This window comes from Dysidea avara, chromosome 8 (assembly GCF_963678975.1).
Source record: "Dysidea avara chromosome 8, odDysAvar1.4, whole genome shotgun sequence".
In the NCBI taxonomy this organism is placed as follows: Eukaryota; Metazoa; Porifera; class Demospongiae; order Dictyoceratida; family Dysideidae; genus Dysidea; species Dysidea avara.
Window position 1 is genome coordinate 22,928,695 of NC_089279.1, and position 25,795 is coordinate 22,954,489.

At 37.9% G+C, this 25,795-nt stretch overlaps 1 protein-coding gene across 1 annotated transcript in view; it reads right to left on the minus strand.

Moving 5' to 3' along the window:
* Positions 1-25,795, minus strand: part of LOC136263147 (scavenger receptor cysteine-rich domain-containing group B protein-like) — a 73,087-nt gene that overhangs the window by 41,924 nt on the left and 5,368 nt on the right. Inside the window, exon 2 of the mRNA XM_066057647.1 lies at positions 11,018-11,344. Within this exon, the coding sequence (XP_065913719.1) occupies positions 11,018-11,344 (327 nt within the window). The remainder of the gene's footprint in view (positions 1-11,017; positions 11,345-25,795) is intronic.

The following is a 25,795-nucleotide window of genomic DNA, read 5'->3' on the forward strand; positions in this document are numbered from 1 at the left end:
TCACCTGTAGAGAGTTCAGCTACAAAGAAATCTCCCTGTAGAGAGATCAGCTAGGAGACGTTTCCTTGTAGAGAGTTCAGTTACAAAGAAACCACCATGTAGAGAATTCGTTTACAAACTAGTGACCCTGTAGAGACATCAGCTAGAAGAAGTTACCTTGTAAAGAGTTCAGCTACAAAGAAACCATTCTGTAAAGAGCTCAGCTGCAAAAAAAATCACCTGTACAGAATTCCACTACAAACAAGTCACCCTATAGAAAGATCAGCTAGAAGAAGTTACCTCGTAGAGAGTTCAGTTACAAAGAAACCACCATGTAGAGAATTCATTTACAAACTAGTGACCCTGTAGAGACATCAGCTAGAAGAAGTTACCTACATAGAAACCATTCTGTAAAGAGCTCAGCTGCAAACAAATCACCTGTACAGAATTCAGCTACAAACAAATCACCCTGTAGAGAGATCAGCTAGAAGAAGTTACCTTGTTGATAGTTCAGCTACAAACAAATCACCCTGTAGAGAGATCAGCTAGAAGAAGTTACCTTGTAGAGAGTTCAGCTACAAAGAAACCATCATGTGGAGAGTTCAGCTGCAAACAAATCACCTGTAGAGAATTCAGCTACAAATAAATCTCCCTGTAGAAAGATCAGCTAGAAAAAGTTACCTCGTAGAGAGTTCAGTTACAAAGAAACCACCATGTAGAGAATTCATTTACAAACTAGTGACCCTGTAGAGACATCAGCTAGAAGAAATTACATTGTAAAGAGTTCAGCTACATAGAAACCATTCTGTAAAGAGCTCAGCTGCAAACAAATCACCTGTACAGAATTCAGCTACAAACAAATCACCCTGTAGAGAGATCAGCTAGAAGAAGTTACCTTGTAGAGAGTTCAGCTACAAAGAAAACATTATGTGGAGAGTTCAGCTGCAAACAAATCTCCCTGTAGAGAGATCAGCTAGAAGAAGTTTCCTTGTAGAGAGTTCAGCCACAAACAAATCACCCTGTAGAAAGATCAGCTAGAAGAAGTTACCTTGTGGAGAGTTCAGTTACAAAGAAACCACCATGTAGAAAGTTCAGCTACAAACTAGTGACCTTGTGGAGACATCAGCTAGAAGAAACTACCTTGTAGAGAGCTCAGCTACAAAGAAACCATTCTGTAAAGAGCTCAGCTGCAAACTAATCACCTGTACAGAATTCAGCTACAAACAAATCACCCTGTAGAAAGATCAGCTAGAAGAAGTCACCTTGTAGAGAGTTCAGCTACAAAGAAACCACCATGTAGGGAGTTTAGCTAGAAGAAGTTACCTTGTAGAGAGTTCAGCTACAAAGAAACCATCATGAAGAGAGTTCAGCTGCAAACAAATCTCCCTATAGAGAGTTTAGTTAGAAGAAGTTACCTTGTAGAGAGTTCAGCTACAAAGAAAACATTCTGTAAAGAGCTCAGCTGCAAACAAATCACCTGTACAGAATTCAGCTACAAACAAATCACCCTGTAGAGAGATCAGCTAGAAGAAGTTACCTTGTAGAGAGTTCAGCTACAAATTTAAAGAAACCATCATGTGGAGAGTTCAGCTGCAAACAAATCACCTGTAGAGAGTTCAGCTACAAAGAAACCACCATGTAGGGAGTTCAGCTAGAAGAAGTTACCTTGTAGAGAGTTCAGCTACAAAGAAACCATCATGAAGAGAGTTCAGCTACAAACAAATCACCCTGTAGAGAGATCAGCTAGAAGAAGTCACCTTGTAGAGAGTTCAGCTACAAAGAAATCACCATATAGAGAGTTCAGCTGCAAACAAATCACCCTGAAGAAAAATCAGCTACAAAGAAACCACCATGTAGGGAGTTCAGTTAGAAGAAGTTAACTTGTAGAGAGTTCAGCTACAAAGAAACCATCATGAAGAGAGTTCAGCTGCAAACAAATCTCCCTGTAGAGAGTTCAGTTAGAAGAAGTTACCTTGTAGAGAGTTCAGCTACAAAGAAACCATTCTGTAAAGAGCTCAGCTGCAAACAAATCACCTGTATAGAATTCAGCTACAAACAAATCACCCTGTAGAGAGATCAGCTAGAAGAAATTACCTTGTAGAGAGTTCAGCTACAGTAAAAAGAAACCACCATGTAGAGAGTTCAGCTGCAAAGAAATCACCCTGTAGAAAATTCTGCCACAAACAAATTGCCCTGTAGAAAGATCAGTTAGAAGAAGTTATCTTGTAGAGAGTTCAGCTACAAAGAAACCACCATGTAGAGAGTTCAGCTAGAAGAAATTACCTTGTAGAGAGTTCAGCTACAAAGAAACCATCATCTAGATAGTTCAGCTGCAAACAAATCACCTGGAGAGAGTTCAGCTACAAACAAATCTCCCTGTAGAGAGATCAGTTAGAAGACGTTACCTTGTAGAGAGTTCAGCTACAAAGAAACCATTCTGTAAAGAGCTCAGCAACAAAAAAATCACCTGTACAGAATCCAGCTACAAATAAATCACCCTGTAGAGAGAACAGCTAGAAGAAGTTACCTTGAAGAGTGTTCAGTTACAAAGAAACAACCATGGACAGTTCTGTAATAAATATATTATGTATTATATATATAATTTGTACATTTACTGATAAAATCAGAAATATTTAAGGTACATCTGCTTCATCTTTTCTTCTTCCTCTGGTAAAGAAAAAAAGATAGGTTTAAAAGTCCCAAAGCCGGCCTATGGCCGGCTTTTGGGTATACAAATACAAAAAGAAGTGAAATCTAATCCAAAACAGCCAAGCTGTAAAAAAAAAAAGTGTGCGGCCCTCAAAAAGGCTATGGTGAAAAAAGATGTGAAATCCAAGGTGGCGGCCAAGAAATGGCTGTGATGGTAGGTTAATGGTAAAAATTTTAATAATGACAATTCAGGTAAATTTTGTGAAGCGGCACAAAAATTCACCTGAATTGTCGTTATTAAAATTTTTACCATTAAACTACCATCACAGCCATTTCTTGGCCGCCACCTTGGATTTCACATCTTTTTTTCACCATAGCTTTTCTGAGGGCCGCACACTTTTTTTACAGCTTGGCTGTTTTGGATTAGATTTCATTTCTTTTTGTATTTGTATACCCCAAAGCTGGCCTATGGCCAGCTTTGGGACTTTTTTAACCTATGTTTTTTTCTTTACTACAGGAAGAAGAAAAGATGAAGTAGATGTACTTTAAATATTTTATCAGTAAATGTACAAATTATATATATAATACATATGTGACCGGATTTGCGAAAAGGGGCCTTCCACACACATCCAATTTGCCAACAATTGATAACTTCAGATTGGAAAGAGCTATTTCCTTGAAATTTGGGCAGTGGTGATTTCTTTGCAGCTGAACTCTCTACATGATGGTTTCTTTGTAGCTGAACTCTCTACAAGGTAATTTCTTCTAGCTGATCTCTCTACAGGGAGATTTGTTTGTAGCTGAACTATCTACAAGGTAACTTCTTCTAGCTGATCTCTCTACAGGGTGATTTGTTTGCAGCTGAGCTCTTTACAAAATGGTTTCTTTGTAGCTGAACTCTCTACAAAGTAACTTCTTCTAACTGATCTTTCTACAGGGTGATTTGTTTGTAGCTGAACTATCTACAAGGTAATTTCTTCTAGCTGATCTCTCTACAGGGTGATTTGTATGTAGCTGAATTCTGTACAGGTGATTTGTTTGCAGCTGAGCTCTTTACAGAATGGTTTCTTTGTAGCTGAACTCTCTACAAGGTAAATTTTCTAGCTGATGTCTCTACAAGGTCACTAGTTTGTAGCTGAACTCTCTACATGGTGGTTTCTTTGTAACTGAACTTTCTACAAGGTGACTTCTTTTAGCTGATCTTTCAATAGGGTGATTTGTTTGTAGCTGAACTCTCTACAAGGTAATTTCTTCTAGCTGATCTCTCTACAGGGAGATTTGTTTGTAGCTGAACTATCTACAAGGTAACTTCTTCTAGCTGATCTCTCTACAGGATGATTCGTTCGTAGCTGAATTCTGTACAGGTGATTTGTTTGCAGCTGAGCTCTTTACAAAATGGTTTCTTTTAGCTGAATTCTCTACAAGGTAACTTCTTCTAACTGATCTTTCTACAGGGCAATTCGTTTGTGGCAGAATTTTATACAGGGTGATTTCTTTGCAGCTGAACTCTCTACATGGTGGTTTCTTTGTAGCTGAACTCTCTACAAGGTAACTTCTTCTAGCTGATCTCTCTACAGGGTGATTTGTTTGTAGCTGAACGATCTACAAGGTAACTTCTTCTAACTGATCTCTCTACAGGGTGATTTGTTTGTAGCTGAATTCTGTACAGGTGATTTGTTTGCAGCTGAGCTCTTTACAGAATGGTTTCTTTGTAGCTGAACTCTCTAAAAGGTAACTTCTTCTACTGATCTTTCTACAGGGCAATTTGTTCATGGCTGAATTTTCTACAGGGTGATTTCTTTGCAGCTGAACTCTCTACTTGATGGTTTCTTTGTAGCTGAACTATGTACAAGGTAATTTCTTCTAGCTGACCTCTACAGGGTGATTTGTTTGTAGCTGAATTCTGTACAGGTGATTTGTTTGCAGCTGAGCTCTTTACAGAATGGTTTCTTTGTAGCTGAACTCTCTAAAAGGTAACTTCTTCTACTGATCTTTCTACAGGGCAATTTTTTTGTGGCTGAATTTTCTACAGGGTGATTTCTTTGTAGCTGAACTCTCTATTGGTGGTTTCTTTGTAACTGAACTATGTACAAGGTAATTTCTTCTAGCTGACCTCTCTACAGGGTGATTTGTTTGTAGCTGAATTCTGTACAGGTGATTTGTTGCCAGCTGAGCTCTAAACAGAATGGTTTCTTTGTAGCTAAACTCTCTACAAGGCAACTTTTCTAGCTGATGTCTCTACAAGGTGAGTAGTTTGTAGCTGAACTCTCTACATGGTGGTTTCTTTGTAACTGAACTTTCTACAAGGTGACTTCTTCTAGCTGATCTTTCTACAGGGTGACTTGCTTGTAGCTGAACTATCTACAAGATAACTTCTTCTAGCTGATCTCTCTACATGGTGATTTGTTTGTAGCTGAATTCTGTATAGGTGATTTGTTTGCAGCTGAGCTCTTAAATAATGGTTTCTTTGTAGCTGAACTCTCTCAAGGTAACTTCTTCTAGCTGGTGTCTTTACAGGGTCACTAGTTTGTAGCTGAATTCTCTACATGGTGGTTTCTTTGTAACTGAACTCTCTACAAGGTAACTTTTTCTAGCTCATTTTTCTACAGGGTGATTTATTTGTAGCTGAATTCTGTACAGGTGATTTGTTTGCAGCTGAGCTCTTTAAAGAATGGTTTCTTTGTAGCTGAACTCTCTACAAGGTAACTTCTTCTAGCTGATGTCTCTACAAGGTCACTAGCTTGTAGCTGAGCTCTCTACATGGTGGTTTCTTTGTAACTGAACTCTCTACAAGGTGACCTCTTCTAGCTGATCTTTCTACAGGGTGATTTGTTTGAAGCTGAACTCTCTACAAGGTAACTTCTTCTAGCTGATCTCTCTACAGGGAGATTTGTTTGTAGCTGAACTCTCTACATGATGGTTTCTTTGTAGCTGAACTCTCTGCAAGGTAACTTCTTCTATTGATCTCTCCACAGGGCGATTTGTTTGTAGCTGAACTCTCTACATGGTGGTTTCTTTGTAGCTGAACTCTACAAGGTGATTTTTTCTAGCTGAACTATCTCTTTCCATAGTTGCATGAACTCGATACAAGGTAACTTCTTCTAGCTGATCTCTCTACAGGGTGACTTGTGTGTAGCTGATCTCTATACAGGTTTCTTATTTCTAGCTGATCTCTTGAATTCTCTTCAGGGTGACTGTTCTATTAGGATGACTGCTCTATTAGAGTATCTCAGTCTCGCACTTGCTACACCAAGTTGGATTTCGTGTTATAACTCTGTGGCTTTAAGTCTGATTCTTCTACACCATTGATGAGCCTTTCTAAGATGATTACTCCATCTGTACAACGATTTTCAAAGCATTACCCCAAGCGGTTTATCTGGTAGGCGTGGCAAGCAGTCGTTTTTTTAATTAGCTAATCTCGATTGCGTAATTGTTACACACTGTTGGTTTTTTTGTTGTATCTTCCTGTTTGGTAGCTCGATTTCTTTCAAACCACAAAAGGTTTGAGGTTCAATAGTTAACCTATTCACCCACCGATTTTCAGCTTCTTCCCATATGCGGTTTACCCTGTAGGCGTGACAACATATTGGTGTTATTTTTCGTGAATAATCGCTCATAACTCTTTGCCTGTTTATCGTATTCCAGCCACAGTTGGTACCGAGATACGCCTTTATATCTCCCTTGTGTGTGCCAAAGTTCAAGGCAATCGGATATGGTGTTCGGGTTTTATAGCAGTTTTTGTAAGTGTGCGACAAGAAAAAGAAAAATAAGAAGAAAAAAAAAAACGAAGAAACTGAGCCAATTTTTGAAGTCGCATATCTCGGGAACGCGCGAAGCGATTTCGCTCAAATTTGGAATGTGGAGTGCTGCAGTTGGAGGGCATGTCCACAGCAAAAATCGTCTTGTTTCATCAAGGAAGCACAGAGCTACAAAGGTGCGAAAATTGCGTCTTCTTTCTTCCTGTCAATATACTCACGGGTGTTACGCGCCGGCTTCTTGGGCCGCACGACACACTACCGTGTGTCTTGATATTTGTCTGCGCATGCTTGAAACAGTAGTTTTCCTTGGCTGGAAAACACACTATTTGTGTGTTCTCATTACAGCTCCATGCCATTTCACTCTCTAGTAGTAGTAGTAGTAGTAGTAGTAGTACATATCAAGACACAAGATAGTGTGTTGTGCAGCCCAAGAAGCCAGCGCGCCACACTGTCGGTATATTGACAGGAAGAAAGAAAACGTCATTTTCATACTTTTGTATCTTAGTGATCCCTTATCCGATTGGAACCACATTTGCTACAGAGTTGCCTGCCAGCCAGGGGAGTCTACATACCACATTTGAAGGAAGTCGCTCCAGCCATTTCCGAGATACGAGCTGCCAAAGTTTCGATTTTTTTTCTTCATTTTTTTTTCTTTGTGTTTTGGCACACTTTCAAAAATTGCAAACGTGTATCCCGATCGCTTTGACATTTGGCACACAGAAAGGGAGTCCAAAGGCGAATCCTAGCATCAAATTTGGTGGAAATCCGATGAATGGTTTGGGAGTTCTGACTGATTATTCGTGTAAAACAAGATTGATTTGTTGTCACGCCTACAGGGTAAACCGCTTCATGGAATGAGTTGAAAATTGCTATGTAGATGGAGTAACCATCGTAGGAGTGCCTTTTGGTGGTTTGAAAGGAATCGAGATAAAGACCATGGAGATATGACACAAAACCCAACTTGTGTCACAATTACGCGATCGATTTTTATGAACAAAAAAGTATTAGTTTTTACGCCTACTAGGCAAACTGCTTAGACCAATGAACTGAAAATCGGTGTATAGTTGGAATAATCTTCATAGAAAGTCCTTACAGTAGTATAGAAGAATCGGATTACAAACCACTGAGTCAAGGGCGTAGGAACGATTTTTAGAGTGGGGGGGCCAAATCATCCAAAATCAGCTAACTATAAACTGATCAACACCCAGCCCATGCAGGCTCACATTGATAGGGCTCCTGTAGCTCAGTTCATACATGCACTTATATATGGGTGTTGTGAAGTGTTATCACTAGCTAATAAATATAACCCTACAGCTACAATGTATGCACAGCTATCTGCTCACTCCCTATTCTGCTAATGGCCGCTATACCTACTGCACGTGCTCGATGCATGTATATATCACGTGAGAAATCATGGTCACGTAAAGGTCTTTCCTTTATGTTTATTGTACAGCACCTCCACTACAAGGATTATAACATTAACAGTGTTATCCGCTAAGCAAAACATCATACCTTGAAGGAACTGGGTAGCAGGTTCCAACTGTGAGGATCACGTGAACCCCACACCACTACTGTGTTCATGGCTGGCTACTCTCATTTACATATCCTTGTATGCCTCTCTTTTAGACTAGTCTACTTGATAAATCAACTCTTCGCCAAATTCAATAGTCAGTACTCAGAAGTCAGCAACTCCTGTACATTCACGCACTACAATGAGACTGCCCTCTTAGATCTGCTGCTATCCTTCCATTCGAGCGTAACCTTTCCCATCATAATACCACCGATGTGGCATTCTTTCCACTATTTAAGTTTCTCACTGCACAGGCTCCAGGAAAATATTTGAACAACAGATGTCACGTGCAAGGACTAATAATAAATAAAATTATAGGCGTTTTTGGGTGTAACAGTGAATGGCTTGACAGTTGTGGAGGACTCAAGTGGAAGACTGGTGATGCCAGTACTGGGTACGTGGTGTTGTATGGCTTCTCGTATGGATGTATGTATTTCTGTGCATATAGCTTTGGCTGATTGTTTCAACCTGAGCTAGTTGGCCCCAAAAGTGGGGGGCCAAAACATACTTTTGAAAATAGTGTGGGGGCCATGGCCCCCTGGCCCTCCCAGTTCTGACGCCCTTGCACTGAGTTATGATTCGAAAGCCAACTCCATGTGGCAAATGCGAGATCGAGATACTCTAATAGAACAGTCACCCTAATAGAGCATTCAGCTAATTTATTTACTCCATCATATAATTCTATTACATTACAAGTTATTCTGTAGAGAGTTCAGCTGCAAACAGTTAACCTTATAGACAGTTCAACAAGAAGCAAGTCACCCTATAGAGAGTTCAGCTACAAACAATTTACTCTGTAGAAGTTCTGCTACAAACAAGTCTTCATTCAGAGAGTTTAACAACCAAAATCTACCATGTAAAGACATCAGCTAGACTAACAAGTTACTCTGTAGAGAGATCAGCTAGAAATAAGAGAGAGCTCAGCTAGAAAATGTCACCTTGTAGAGAGTTCAGCTACAAACAAATCACATTGTAGAGAGATCAGATAGAAGAAGCCAGGGTTCAGTTGTGAAGTAATCACCCTAGAGAGAGTTAAGCTAGAAAAAATCACCCTATAGAGAGTTCAGCTACAAAGAAACCATCCTGTAGAGAGATCAGCTAGAAAAAAGTCACCTAGAGCGACATCAGCTACAAAGAAACCATCCTGTAGAGAGTTCAGCTACAAACAAATCATCCTGCAGAGAGTTTGGCTACAAAAAAATCACCCTGTAGAGTATTCAGCTACAAACAAATCACAGTGTACAACTAGACATGAGTCACCCAGTAGAGAGATCAGCTACAAGAAGTTACATTGTAGAGAGATCAGCTAGAAGAAATTACCTTGCAGAGAGTTCAGCTACAAAGAAACTATCCTGTAGAAAGTTCAGCTACAAACAAATCACCCTGTAGAGATATCAGCTATTACCTTATAGGGATCAGCTACAAACAAATCATCCTGTAGAAATATGTGTTGGAAACAAATCACCATGTAGAGAGTTCAGCTAGAAATAAGTCACTCTGAAAAGAGTTCAGCTACAAACAATGGGAGTTTCAGCTACAGTTCAGTTATGTATAAGAAGTCACCTTATTACCTACAGTATGATTATCTTTCATTGTTAAATATACAAATATTTTTAATTAGACAAAAAAACTGTACACAACATTTCTTCCTTTGTTCCACAATTCCTGCAAAAAAGAAAAAAAAAGTTAGAAGGAAGCCCTAAAGCCGGCCATAGGCCGGCTTTGGGGTATACAGATACAAAAAGAAGTGAAATCTAATCCAAAACAGCCAAGCTGTAAAAAAAGAGTGCGGCCCTCAAAAAGGCTATAGTGAAAAAAGATGTGAAATCCAAGGTGGCGGCCAAGAAATGGCTGTGATGGTAGGTTAATGGCAAAAAATTTAATTACGACAATTCAGGTGAATTTAGTGCCAAATCCTAGTGGAGGAGGCAATGCAAATTCACCTGAATTGTCGTAATTAAAATTTTTGCCACTAACCTACCATCACAGCCATTTCTTGGCCGCCACCTTGGATTTCACATCTTTTTTCACTATAGCCTTTTTGAGGGCCGCACTGTTTTTTTACAGCTTGGCTGTTTTGGATTAGATAATAGCATCACCCTGATATTAAGGATCTACTATGCCACAACTAGTCCCTCAAAATCAGTCATCTTGAACCATAATTTGTCCACCAGGGACCACATGTAGCATCTGGTAGACCAAAAGATTGAAAGATTGTTTTGTGAGTTTATATGCATCAGTATAATTATATGGCATTTATGTAAGACCATAATGAAATTTAATGGGATTAATGGTACGTAACTTACATACATTTTACAGTCTATTAAAAGTGCAGTATATTATAACTGGATTTTATCTCCATAGAGACTCCCACATCATACCTTACCACACACTGCATGTTATACACACATACATATATACTGTATACCGGGAATGTGCCATCACAGTGGTTGGCTAACAATCAAATGATCTACAGAGCACACACATCACACCAGACACTACCTACACAAAACAATCCTGGGTAGGGGCTAGCAAAATAATAAAAATCAATAACGACAAAATTAAGAACTGTCAGCCCAAACAGCCATGGTGGTTACATTAGTATTTCCTACCACTAGCATAAAACCTTAAAACACTCCACTCATTCAGTGTATACAGCGCTTAAGTCCAAATGTCCAATTCACATTGATTTCTTATCATCTCTTATTGTAGAATACAGTTAAGGAAAACAGAAGTGAGCGGTTGGGAGCTAACCTGTATTGTACACATGGAATAGATTGAATTAATGCATATTTATTACACCTTAATTACTCAACGTCATATGAGGACGTGACACAACCACATACTGTATTTATGTGAGAGCTTATTTTTGTCTAATTTGCTGTGTTCAACCACCAGAAAATAGGCCTAAAAATACAATATTAAAATCACATGCTGATAAATTCTTTAACTGTATCACATGCCACCTTCTTGAAAAATTGTCATAAATAGAAATTAGTTAAATAACAGAGTGCCACAAATGTCATACAACAAAAATCAAACTTTTAATAAAATTGCTTACCTTCACAAAACAGACCAGCATCTTCTCTATGTCCACAGTTATGTACACCAAATCCATTATGGGTACAATCAATCAGTCGAGACTCTGATCCTGTACAATATAAATCATCTAACCAGATCTGTCCTGTTCCTCTTCCAAAGTAGGCAGAGTCAACATATCTAACAAATCTTAATCCCAGTTGACGACAAGCAACTATTCCATCATTTCTATTCCAGCTATCATCACACACAGTTCCCCATACATTATTGTGACACACTTCCACACGGCCTTGATGATTATTAGCACCATCAACAAGACGAATACCACCTTCAATGCAAGTTGCTTCAACTGTAAAGACAATAATGTTATACTATTCAATAACATTGTAATGGAAAAATGACTTTTGTTAACATATAAAGAACTCAAGTGTTAGAGAACTATAGTATACATCAAAAGCACTGAAAATCTTCATATTCCTACACTGTAAAAACTAACTATTTACCACTCAGGAAATTGCAGTGGTAGCACAGGTAATCTAATGGTAGTGGCATTCATAGGAACATTAGGCATGGGCAGCTCCAGGAAATGTGATAACTGGTTTCTAATCCAGATTTTAAGGGCCTAAATACATAGGACTCTTGTAATAAGCATACTATAGCATGCAAAGTATGCCAATCTAGGAGGGAAATTTTTTAAGGTTACACCCTTCGAAGTTGAATTTGATAGCAACTCAGTAGTTTATAAAATTAGTACTTGAGTTACGGTTGACTGTTACATTAGGATAACTGCTCTATTAGGGCACTTCAATCTTGCCTGACTAGTGTTTGGAATTTCATACCCTTTGCATGGGATCCAGATAGCCAATAGGCTTGAGTGCATTATGCATAGGACAAATGTCCTTACATATTCACAAATGTACAGACATAGTCAAATTGTACAGACATGAGCTAGAGGAGCACTTTACACTGCTGGAATTGGAATAGGGAGTTTCCATTGAAAGCTTTGAGGTTAAACACAACCACATAGCTGCAACATATCACTAAGCTGTGGTCATTACAACTGCTGGTGATAGCAGTACACAAAGAGGGCATCTGGATTCAGTGGAATGGAATGGTGGAATGGAATGGAATGGTGGAATGGACTGGAATGGTGCAATGGAATTGAACGGTACTTAGGTAATTTCAGTCAGTGGTCACCTCTTTATAAAGACCATCTTCTAACAAAGACCACCTCTTTACAAAGATCGTTTTACTTTAATATCAGAATTGTTGTTTTAGAGCCCTATAAGACAGTCTTATTGATGAATTGTGTGCCACATGTTATGTCTAGAGAAGCCAGTAATATCTGGTTTATGATACAATACAGTAATAGCTATATACCCCATACAAAAACAGCTTGGCTATACAAAAAAGATGTGTCAAAAACAACTGAGAACTAAAGCTAGGAGCTAATATCTGGTAAGGCCAAGAAATGAATGCTAATATATATTGGCAACTAAGTATAATTTATACAGTAATCTTGGCCCTTTATCAGACTTGTGCAGTCTGACTGTATTCCTAATTAGTTCCCTGTAAATCTAATAGGCTAGTAAATTGGTACCTTTCCCAATAGTCTGGCATTGTAGAGGAGAAAAATGGTGGCTAAACTACTAGCCAATTAGAGTTACAGGGAATCAATTAATTAGGAATGCAGCAAGACTGCACAAGTCAATGATAAAGGACCAAATTATAGCATGTTATTTGCCAGTATTTTTTGGCCTCACCCAGATATTAGCTCCTTTAGTTGTCAGTTACTTTTAGTTTGATGGGGATGTCATTTTTGTACAGCCAAACTGTTTTTGCATGGGGTATATTGCTGTATTACAAATGTGACTATCTCTGGGAAAACCGGTCTTATCGCCCATTTAAAAGTATCGAGAAACATCAGTTTTAAATATTCAGTGTGCTGTAGCTGGCCAATGGTGGTAGCTACGCATACCAAATTTTTACACGTTTTGCAACAATTTCTTACCTTCCTGATCATCCAGTGAAGAAGTAGTCAACAGCTAAGTCTCCCGCCATTTTAGATAGTTTTTAAACCGAGGTTGTCTGTATCAGGCGAGCTCCAGAAGGGTGGGAGGCGGGGGCCCTGGAAGGCAGGCAAGATGGTGTTCAAAAATTGAAAAGAAACGTGTTGGGATGAATTAGGCCAAGTTATAGGCCATTCAGGGCTCAGAACTGGCTAAAATGAAAGGAAATTTACAGCACAGGTCATTGTCCAACACCACGGAGCTGTACAGCCACACACAGCCATCTCCCGGTTGGCCAGGGCTCCATCAAGACCCCAGACCACTCGTACGGCTCGCCACTGTGCTCTAAAAAAGCAGCCAGCAAAAGCAGACCACTTTAATTTGGTCGAATGTGGCAGTGAAACTTGATAGTGCATTCATTAAGCTTTGTGTTTGTGTGAAAAAATCAAGCTTCCTGTCTTGGGTGATAAGAACGGTTTTCATAGATCCAGTCACAAATCAGATATCACTCTAGGCATGTGGCGCACAACTGGTCAATAAGACCATTCTATGGGGATGCATTCTAAAACTACAAGATAACAGCAATTTAGACATTAAAGAAAAACGGTCTTTATAAAGAGGTGGTCTTGTTAGAAGGTGGTCTTTATAAAGATGTGATCACCAATTGAAATTATACCGTTCCCTTCCATCATTCCATTCCAGTCCACTATTCCAGTCCATTCCACTGAATCCAAACGCCCAAATAGGGGAGGTGGCATTGGTAAATCCTTGGGTTGGGAAAATGTAGTATCTCCTAGCAACCAAGTGACAGTTATTGTTAGCACTGCAAACAAACATGTACACATCAGCTTTTATGGTACCACTATTGGTTTTGCAAGGACATGTGTGTCCGCCCAAAACTAATTATGTGCAGACATTGTGCCATTTGTGCAGATTTTGTCCATTGACCGCATGTTAATTTAAGGCCTGGAAGAGTCAAATATACTTGATTTTGAGAGCATAATTTTGAGCATAATTTTGAGCACAATATGCTAGATTTTTGAGCACTGCTCAAAAGCACAATAGGCAATTTTCAAACCATAATTCATAAGAAACGATCCACAGTAAAAGAATTTTGGTGTATATAGCTAATCATTTTTCTTACATGTTTGTTATAGAAATGAACTGATAATCAGATCAGCTATTGGTTATCAGTTATATCAGTCTTGTTTTTACATATTAGTATCCGATAATCAGTAACATGTGTAAACAACCAACTGCAGCAGATACATAATGAAAACCACACTGAGAGTCTGCAATGACCTCCCCCACAACTACCTATAAATGTTGTTGAATTACTTTAGCAATAACTTTACCAACCACATCCAGCAAACTGATTCTCCTCCAATTGTCACACACGTACTATAAGGACAAGTCACCCTTCTTTGATACAGGAAACAATAATGCATCATGCAAGTCCTGTGAAACAACTTTACTCTCCCAGACACTACTAAATAACTACACCAGATTCACAAACAACTCAACATAACAAAGCTTAACCATCTCTGGAAGGATGCCACTCAAGTTACTAGCCTGCCCCAAGAGGATATACCTCACACTATCTGAGTAGTACACAGGTGTCCAAGTACTAATCTACTAGGTAGGCATGACCATGCTATCAGTAGCTGAGGGCTTTGCTTGTTTGTGTGTGTGTGTATGTGTACATATGTGTGTGTTGGAGAGCAGTTAGCTTGTGATGTAAACAGACAAAATGATAACATTTGCTGACTATAATATCTACTAGTGTGTATGCCTGCGGGATTACTGAAATTGTTTTCGTAAAAAGTGTGTGTGCACCTACTAGCCTACCTACCTATGTTTGCTTGTCTGTACACACTAAAAACTTTTTAAATGGTAAAAAAACTAGTCAGGATGTAAGAATTGAAAGCCTGTATTAAACTTCCACACACATAAACCTTGTGGTTTATTCTGGGCAGTCTGAATTATGGGTATGGTGACTCTTCATATACTTCATGAACGGTCTTCCCTTTCAGTTTTATAGACATATGACAACTTTAAAACAATCTTGAAGGCCTCTCAGGCTACCAGAGATAGCTTATCCTTTTAGTTGAAGGGGGAATTACCTGTACTTATGCGAATGAAAATGAAGGGCAGCCTCAAGGCTTTTATTAAACAATTTGTGTGAGAAAATACAATAGACACAATATAAAACAGTTGAGAAGATACCTCTGTGCATAATTGGAGGTTTAAAGTGGTTGTTATAGCTACGCTTCCTTAGCAGTGCATAGCAACGTAATTATCGAAATTCATGAATTATGAAATACACTATATTACAGTATTTACAAATCTAATTATCTAGCTGAACTAATAATAGCAATAGCATGAATATAAACTAAATTATATACATGGTTGATAATTGCCTGTTTAGTTAGAATGGGATAGTATTAGCTGCATGGGCTCCTAGATTTTAGAAGTAGCATAACATCTACTTGTTGCTCCTCTCAGAAGCACAAGGATCAGTTCTATGATGACCTAATGCGTATGGTTAACTCAGTGTGTCAAGATGACTTGTTGCTAGTCGTGGGAACTTTTAATGATCCAACAACTTAGAGTGGTTCAGGGGTAATGCCGGTAATGTTAGTGGCACTTTTGACGCTTTGTGCTGTAAATAGTTTAACTGGATGAACAGTTTGAACACTTCGTATGAGAAGAAGGACATATCCAAAAGGATACCTGGTAACATCCAAGTAGTAAGAAGATGTGGCACTGTATTGACTATGTTTTGATGAGGCTGGAGGGATACTTGGTTATCTATCAAACATTACAGTATATAGTACCATTTAAGTAGGGATCACTCTGAAAATTTTGCACGCCGCCCAAAATTCCATCTATAAAATCATACCAAAGACGTTTTATGTGATGAAAATCATCTTTAAGGAGTAGCACTAGCCCATATAATATATAAAACGGCATCAAAGACTCACAGTAGTGAGTAATGTGGCCAAGGAAAGTAGGGTGTGTGACTACCATAAGTTATTTACACGAATGACTAACTCTAATAGAACGCACACCTAAAACCTACCTTTAAAACTATTCTTTTGTAAACAAAACTCACAATACAACAAAACCATTGGTATATTGTTATTATAAGTGTATTACTAAGTAAGTAATCCCTGTTATATTTTATTAACACTACATGAAATTTTGCTGAAAACATCATATTTTTCTCCTTCTCCTCCTTCGCATACTCGTTAGCACAAGCCACTCATTTTATTTCATTTTTTTTTACTCTTACGTATATCTTAGTTCCATAGCCTTGGATTTTTAAGTTCTTTAGCTAGTTAAGTTTCTTCAGTACAAATCTTGGAATTCCACCTCTCCTGCAAGAGCCACCATAAGCAATTTTTTAAAAGTTTGATTCATTCACTCTTGTGCTTCATGGGTACGTATGTAATTAAACATATGGAGTAGTTTCACTTGATTATGACCTGCCGTTTTTCTGGGAAGTAGTGAGTTAATTTCCATAAGTGCGCTCATAGGATAATAACGTTGCCTACACTAATTGCTGATTTATTTTGCGGTCTTTTAGAACCCTATTTTAAATTTAAGACACCTCTGACTACAGTAGCGTTTATTTACAGTTGGTGAGCTCGGTGCAAATTCGGCCATAAGCATCAACACTAGGTGAAGATGATCGGTGTCAATGAACTTGCTATCGTGTACTATTCTCGTAAATGTTTGTTATTCAGTTGATGTTTAATAATGGGTTTGAAGTAGCTAACGCAGCCTACAATACAGCTTTGTTTGTGCATTTCAAGGGACAATCTAGTTTAATAAGAAGTTTGGGGCACATTCTCAGCTGCCGGGAAATGGCCTTTACTCAATCTGTACACTGATGGCTTAAATGGAGCCCAGAAGCCATAACACTGACAAGTACCTGCCTACTTGTACCAAACTACATTCTTTGGTTTTTTCACTTCATGTCTCAAGCTGTGATGCAATACACACAATAACCGTTGAAGCTGTTGTGATAACCAAAGATAGCTTGTATGAAACTATTTAGCTTTATGCATTCATTTTTTTGTGTCTTGTTCAGTGACAAAATGTGTGATATTCTAAAACAAAAACAACCTTGGGGCTGTAAAAAAAGGACGCTGCCAAGCAAAGTAGGATCGATCAAACAAGCTTATTCAACATGACTGGTAAGAACAGGACTGATATCAAGTTGTGGCCAAGTAGATTGGAATATTACTGTGATCAACCTGTTAAACAACTGGTAAGAACAAGACTGATATCAAGTTGTGGCCAAGTGAATGCAGTATTACCCATTCTCTTTGTATCTAGCTATAGCTACATAATAAAACTAGAGCAAATACACATGCAACTGTACATGTTATTAAATTGTCATTTGGCCACTTTTTTTGGAATGTGTGATTTTAAAAAGTGGCCAAATGACAATTTAATAACAGTTGCATGTATGTTTGCTGCAGTTTCATTATAATTATAGCTATAGCTAGAAACAAAGAGAATGGGTAATACTGCATTTACTTGGCTGCAACCTGATATCAGTCCTTGTTCTTACCAGTTGTTTAACAATTTGATCACAGTAATATTCCAATCTACTTGGCTGCAACTTGTTCTTACCAGTCATGTTGAATAAGCTTGTTTGATTGATCCTACTTTGCTTGGCAGTGCCCTTTTTATTTACAGCTCCAAGGCTGTTTTTGTTTTAGGATTAAATATAACAAAACACTTGCAAGCAACCTGATTGAAATTTAAAAAAAGACAAGGCACAGAGGGCCTACACTTGTCAGAATCCCAAAAGGCATATCCCACTGGTGAGTTTGTTATTGTGGCGTAAAATTGGTGGCTGTGTGCTGCTTCATCAGGCTTCTAGCCTTGTGACTGTGGTCAGTGAGTGAGGCAGTGAAGCAGTTGACTAAAATTCAAGTTTTGGTGATTTTTTATAATTTTATATCTGGTCACCTGAATCTTCTTCTCATCCAACGAAATCATATCAAGGCATTAATTTTCTGTATCAACACTTTCTTTCAGCAACATACATAGACACCACAAAATTATTTCAGAGCTGGATTTCAGAAGTGCTTCAGCCCTGGCACTACTATAAGACTAGATATGTGCAAGTTTGTGATAGATTAGCGACCACACCCATCAATTAAAGATCTAGGTGGACTAATAGCAATAGAGTACAAAGTCCACACCTCTTAACAACCTAGCTGTTTACAGTAGACAAAACGACCTCACTCCTTCTTGGTGTAGTTAGCTGCACACCTCTTGGCTGACTCGAGATATACTCTAATACAACAGTCACTGTAATACAAAAGTCATGCACTATATTCTAATAGAACAATTCACAAGTTACATTGTAGCTAGCTATGTTACGTACATAACAAAAACTAAACAAACTAGAATTTCAAAAAATTGTAAAATTTAAAATTGAAGCAGGGATCTACTGTATGCAACAAAAAGTAGTGAAACAATGATGGTATTACAGCATAGCTCAGTGGGAAAGTCCCTACTTTGGTATTGAGCAAAATAATTGCTGTTGCTAATGTGCCAAAGTAGGGACTTTCCCACTGAGCTAGCTGTAATACTATCATTCATCTCTTGTTTCACTACTTCTTGTTGCATAGATCCCTACTTAATCTTTAAATTTACAATTTTTTGAAATACTAGTATATATACAGCTGAATTCTGGACTGATCATAAATTGCTGTGAGCCAAGATCACTTTGCGACACAAGCCTCTGGTGGCTTGACAACACTGTGAAATGATGCATTGCTTTGAGAGATAGGAATGTAAATACATACTTCTTTTAATGAGGAGGTTATTGAAATGGTTAACTCTATGTGGCACTAGTGGTGATATGTCTACTCAAAAGAAGTGGCACAGATAGTATGCTTTGAAGTTAGTCTAGACTATAGCACACATGGTATGCTTTGAAGTATAATCGCTGATGAGGTATTAAAATCTAATAGATACCTGGGTATGTATCTAAACTGGTTAGATACCCGTCACAATATTTTCTATCATATGGGTCCCAAGCTTTGCTGGATTCCAGTCACAACAGCCTTCAGTAATCATCGCTAGAGTGGAAAGAAAACATCACATCGTATCTTTAAAAACAACGTATCTTTGCTATTTTAGACCCCTGTTCGCCCTCAGTGATTATTGTGCCATTCCTCAGGTCTCTAAAATAGCAAAGATACTGCGGATTTATGTAATAACCTATACCTAATACTAAAAGGTAGCTGGGGTAATCCAAGAAAGCATAACAATGTTTTGCAGGATTTGTGCACTATGTACCTTTCATAAGTATTGCAATGAATGCAATCTCCTGTCTTTAAATTATATGTTAATCTAGTCTAAGAAATCTTCTTGAAAGAAAAGTGATAAAACATAGTAAGTTGCTATCAGGTAATCCTTTTGATTTTAAGCAAACACTACTGACTGTTAATACAATGATTGAGTTATTTAAGAGATTACTATGATTTCACAGCCTATAACTGAAACTTTATCAACTTCACACATAATTTTACAATTAAGACAGAAAATTCAGGATTGCTGATTACCGCTATTTGCAATTGAATTCATCACCTTTGCAATTGACTTCGTCCCATTTGCAGTAGAGGTTGCTGCTTTTGCAGTAAAATTCATCCTGTTTACAATTGAATTAGTTGGTTTTGCAATTTAATTTGTCACTTTTGCATTAGCATAACAAGATTGGCAAATACGAAAAATGATGCAGCAATTGCTTCATGATCTGGAAGTACAACTGTTGCAAACAATTCTTTTATGAGGCAATAATTCTTATGCTACTGTACAGCTTCTTCAGCGGAATTCACAATATTGTGCTTCACCATTGGTGATGGGTGTGATCACTCACGAACAAGCAAATTAATTTTGATTGGCTTAGCATATAACCAGCTCCAGTTATGCTGTAGTGTCTCAAGCGGTGTTCTCCATGGCAAAAAATGATCCCATCTTATGATGACTGGCTGGTTTTTTATTGCAATTATGACAAATTCTTGTGCAAATGCATAAAATTCTAATGTAAAAGTAGCAAATTCAATTTCAGAACTTATGAATATAATAGCAAACAGGACGAATTCTACTGCAAAAGTGACATACTCTGCTACAAATGGGACAAAGTCAATTGCAAAGATGACGAATTCAATTGTAAAACCCTGTAATAATTAGCCAGTAATTTTTATATTCATAATCCAACAAGTGAATGTGTTACACTATATACCCTCAATAGCAGTTTGACGTATTATATTGAAATACGTCAAGCAAGTAGCTAATAGAATTAGTATTACACTTGTTCATCAAGGTCCCTTGACAAAAATCTGTAATACTAATTTGATTGGCTAAAACAATATGGTGTGCTTCGAAATATGTTCCACTTCCAAAAATGGAAGAAAATGGTGGACCTATTTTCATCCACTTTTGGATGTTTTTTTTACTCTGTGATATATCCTTCCAATTTTGGATGGAAATAGCTCATTTCCTATATAGTGACAAAAATCTACAATAAGGTTCCATAATTGGATGGTTCTAGTCTTCCAATTTTGGAATAACCTGTACCAAGTTTATAATCATCCAAAATCGGATGGTTCTTGTCATCCAATTTTGGAGTACTCTGTACCAAATACATACTCATCCAAAATTGGATGGTTCTTGTCATCCAACTTTGGAGTAACCTGTACAAAATTTATAATCATCTAAAATTGGATGGTTCTTGTCATCCAACTTTGGAATAATCTGTACCAAATTTATACTCATCCAAAATTGGATGCTTCTGGTCATCCAATTTTGGAATACTGTTCTAACAGTGAAAAAAACAACCTCGTAGTCTTAGCTGTTATCCAGTTGCGCTTCTCTGAAGGCATAGTCAGGCAGTCAGGCAGTCAGTCAGTCAGTCAGTCAGTCAGTCAGTCAGTCAGTCAGTCAGTCAGTCAGTCAGTCAGTCAGTCAGTCAGTCAGTCAGTCAGTCAGTCAGTCAGTCAGTCAGTCAGTCAGTCAGTTCATTGAGCAGAAAATTCCACTGAATAGAAAATCATTAAAATTTTGTAGCAATAATTTATTAAAAGCATTTTAAGTCGCACTAAAGGAACTTTTGGCTTGTGTTCATATCACACCAGTACTGCCAAGGTACTATGACGGAATTGTGAGGTTGATTTCTGGTCAATGTATTTTTTTGTGAGAACGTGCAAATCTCTGTGATCCCTAAGTGTCGGTTATTGCATAAATCCAGGTATCTTCGCTATTTTAAGGGGGCACGCTACTAATTCCTATGGCTTCACCTGAAAATAACTGATTTCTACTGATCCCTGCTTGCTATCCATTACTTTTTGTATCAGATGCATTTATAGCACTAAGAAATCATCATCTCCAGTTAAAAACACTCACTAAAAGTTTCAGCTTTGTGTTTAAGACCAAAAAGTTGTAGAAACCTACACAGTTATGGAATTTATGAAACTAGTTTCTCAGTTTTAGTTCTATGGTGTTCAAACTTTATAATCTGCTACCTAAGTGGATTTGTAACAAAAGTATGGAAGCAATTTTTGGAATTCCTTTTTCAAATTAGCTGTGGAATTCTCAATATTTGTAAGAAAAAATTGATCCGGTTTTCTGGTGCTCTAGTAGTCGGGTAATAACATCATACGAAAATCTGATTCCATACTTTTCAAGATAATACTATGACAAGCCTCTGCAAAAATATTTAGAGAGTTTCATCATCAGCTGTAGAAGAAGAATCAATTTTACTGAAAAATGATAATTGTGCCATAGTTTACACATGCTTTGAAGATTTTTACCCAGATTTGCACTAAACAGATATTCAAGGCCTCAACTACAACATCAGTTATTGATCAGTTAGATAATAGTGTCTGTGTTGACTATAGAGCTTCACATAAAGACATGTTTTAAATCCACGGAAGCCATAGGACATAGTTGCCTGCCCCCTTAAAGACCTGAGGAATGGCACAATAATCACCGAGGGCAAAAGCAATAATTGATTTAGACTATGGCTCATGAGGCTCTGGTCACTGCCAATAAAGGCAGCTTCCTGATCAAATTAGTGCTAAAATGACTCACTGATAGGCTTCCTAGATGAATACGATCATCTTTATTATCCAGGGATCATGTGCTTTCTTTACACTCGAGCAATGATTTCTGAGGGCTGTTTTGACTGGAATCCAGCAAAACACGTGATGCACATGACAAAAAACTTGTTCACGGGTATCTAATCAGTTTAGATACCTACCTATGGGTATCTATTGGATATTAACTACCTCATTAACAACCAAACTTCAAAGCACACTATGTGTGCCATAGTCTAATGTAAAGACTACTGTTACAGTATTGTTGTATAATACTAATGGACATTTAGACTATGGTACGCATAGTATGCTTTGAAGTTTGGTACTGCCAATAATGGCGACTTCCTGATCAAATTAATGTTAAAACAACTCACTGGTAGGCTTCCTAGATGAATACGATCATCTCTATTATCCAGTGATGTTTTCTTTGCACTCTAGCAATGATTTCTGATGGCTGCTGTGACTGGAACCCAGCAAAACACGTGGCGCACGTGAAACATAATTTTGTCACGGGTATCTAACCAGTTTAGATACCTACCCCAGGTATCTATTGGATTTTAAATACCTCATTAACGAGTAACAGCAACATGTGTACATGCAGAAAAAGTTGACATGAAAAAATAAACACAGTTAACATACTCAAAGCAGAAAATGCATAACAGTTGTACACTATGGTGTTTGGCGTTTGCCCTAGATTCTAGAACTTGCCCTAGCCGGTGAGCTCGAGCATGTTATGGCATTCACGTAGGGTGATAGAATGACTTGTACATGCTCTGCATGTGCAACTTTATTGCCCACTTAGTATTTACAATGTTTCTATATCTATTGTCATAAGCTACAGTACCATTTACAAAAGTACTCAGTGAAAATGTTGGTATTTTCAACATATTGCTGAAAAAGGCATTGCATGTAACACATGTAGTGAGGCAAAAAAATGGTAACATGAGAAGATACACATAACAGTTAAAGAATATTGTACCAAAAACCCAGAGTAAAAAAGCAAAAAATAGTAGTGTAAGATGTTGGTTAGCAGTAGTGAATTAACGGTTTCATTTGCAAATGAAAATCATCTGTAATTTTGCACCATGCCTTAAGCAATAGAAGTAAGCAAATTTGTTCTAACTTATCATTTGCCATGAGCACAAGTACAAGCTTTACTTAGGATTACAGAAATAAAAAGTGATGAAACAAGGGAGATCATGCATTTAGCTCTGCAGGTATGCTAATGGAATAATTGGATTACCAGAACCATCCAATTATGGATAGATATAAGTTTTGTATAGATTATTCCAAATTGGAAGACTAGAACCATCCACTTTTGGATGGATATAAATTTGGTACAGATTATTCCAAAATTGGAAGATTAGAACCATCCACTATTGGATGGTTATAAATTTGGTACAGATTATTCCAAAAATGGATGAACAGAATTGACCATCAAATTTGGAACCTTATTGTAGATTTTCGTCACTATATAGGAAAATGAGCTACTTCCATCCAAAATTGGAAGGATATATCACAGAGTAAAAAACATCCAAAAGTGGATGAAAATAGGTCCACCATTTCTTTCCATTTTTTGAAGCGGAACATATATGGTGCTTCTATTAGAAGTAAATATCCGATTCGACAACTAATGTTACCATAGAGATAGATGCCCCATGGCATAGCAAAAATATAGTTGCCTAGCAATGGTTGCTAGGTAATTGTTGCTAATGTAAAAAGTCATTTTGTGACCATTACAATGGTTGCTAGGCAATGGCTGCTAAGTGTAATTGGTCTTTTGCAGTGATTATTTCTGAATTTCTGTTGCCTAGCAACAGTTGCTACTATGTCAAATTAATTTGTAATAGGATGAGTGGCTATGGTATTCAGGATTAATAGTTCTCACATTGTAAACATTATCAATCCCAAATACCACAGCCATCCATCCTATTACATATGTGACCCAGTCTGGGAAAACCAGTCTTATTGCCCATGTCAGCAGATTCGATTTTTTATCCAGGACACAAAGCTACATGAATAAACTTTCTAATTCCACAATCAAGACTTGAGTGATCTTGTTTTGCTGGCTGCTTTTCCCAAGCCCAGAGGCGATCCGTACGGGCCTTGATTGAGCTCTGATCAGCCTGGGGATGGCTATACGTGGCTGTATGTGGCTGTATAGCTCTGTGGTGTTGAACAAGTACCTCTGCTGTGAATTTCCTTTCATTTTAGCCAATTTTGAGACCTGAATAGCCCAAAGCTTGGCCTAATTCATCCCTATGCCCTCCTTTTCAAATTATGAACACCATCTTGCCTGCCTTCCAGGCCCCTGCCTCCCACCCCTTTGGAGCTCACCTGATACAGTCAACCTCGGTTAAAAACTATCTAAAATGGAAGGAAACTTAGTTGTTGGCTACTTACACAGTGGATGCTCTGGAAGGTAAGAAACTGGTGTAAAACGTGTGAAAATTTAGTACACATAGCTTCAACCATTGGCAAGCTACAACACACTAAATACTTAAAACCAGCATTTCTCAATACTTTAAATAGGTAATAAGACCGGTTTTCCCAGACAGGGCACACATACTAATCCTACAAGTCAATGCATTACAAGTCAAAAGCATCTTGACAAAATATATTTGTGATTGTCTCAGCAAAAACCCGACTTGTTCGCACAAGCATGCGTATTGAGAAAATTAAAATTTAAAAATAATTCGTAAAATTACGCATGTTACAAAAAAACTACGCAAGTTTTTATCGGGCCAGTACTTGACGAAGGAAGACTCAAATCAATTAAAACTATATACCATCTTATTCGCCTGCTCATGGTGAGTTCGAAACTCTTTGTTTTGTTTCTCTAGCTCCAACGCTATGCATGTCACGTACGTTTGTTTACGATACGGTAAACGTAAACAAGTTTGTCATCATTTCTTCTACCAAACCGCCTTCATATCCATATGTGCAAGGATCTACAGGGCTAATACTATAACTTGGCTGCTGTGCTGATCCCTGGTGAACGTTTTAAGCCAAATTGCAACGTTGTAGACTAATACAAACAGAAGTTATGGCTGCAAATGTAAGCACCTGTAGTTTATTTTCAGTATAGTTGCTGTACAAATCAATTACCTTGCTCTTCCTACTGTCTATCGCTATAATTCCACAACTACACACCACAGAAGGCTCAAATTTTGGTGATGCATTCCTTGGACACTGCTGATATTGCTAAGTGAATAAAAAATTTTTTTTAATTGTGTGAACAAGTCGGGATTTTGCTGAGACGGTCACATTTAGTATTACACTTGTTAGTCAAGGTCCCTTGACAAAAATATGCAATATCTGATTGGCCAAAATAGTGCGGTGTGAGTACATGTCCAATTTGACGACATAATGATAGATGCCCAATAGCAAAAACATAGTTGCTTAGCAATCATAGGAGGCGGAAGGATGCTACAGTTGGAGGTGCCCAAAATTTATGATGGTAGTAGTAGGTGTGCTTTGCATGCTAATTCTAGGGGGTCTGGGGGCATACCCCTCAGGAAAAGTTTGAAAATTAGGTGTCAGGAGATTGAATTTGGAGGCATTTTCGGTGGTTTTAGCTGTTAATCAAATACTAGTACTTTTTAATACATGCTTGACTGTTGTATTAGGGTGACTGCTCTATTGGGGTGACTGCTCTATTAAAGT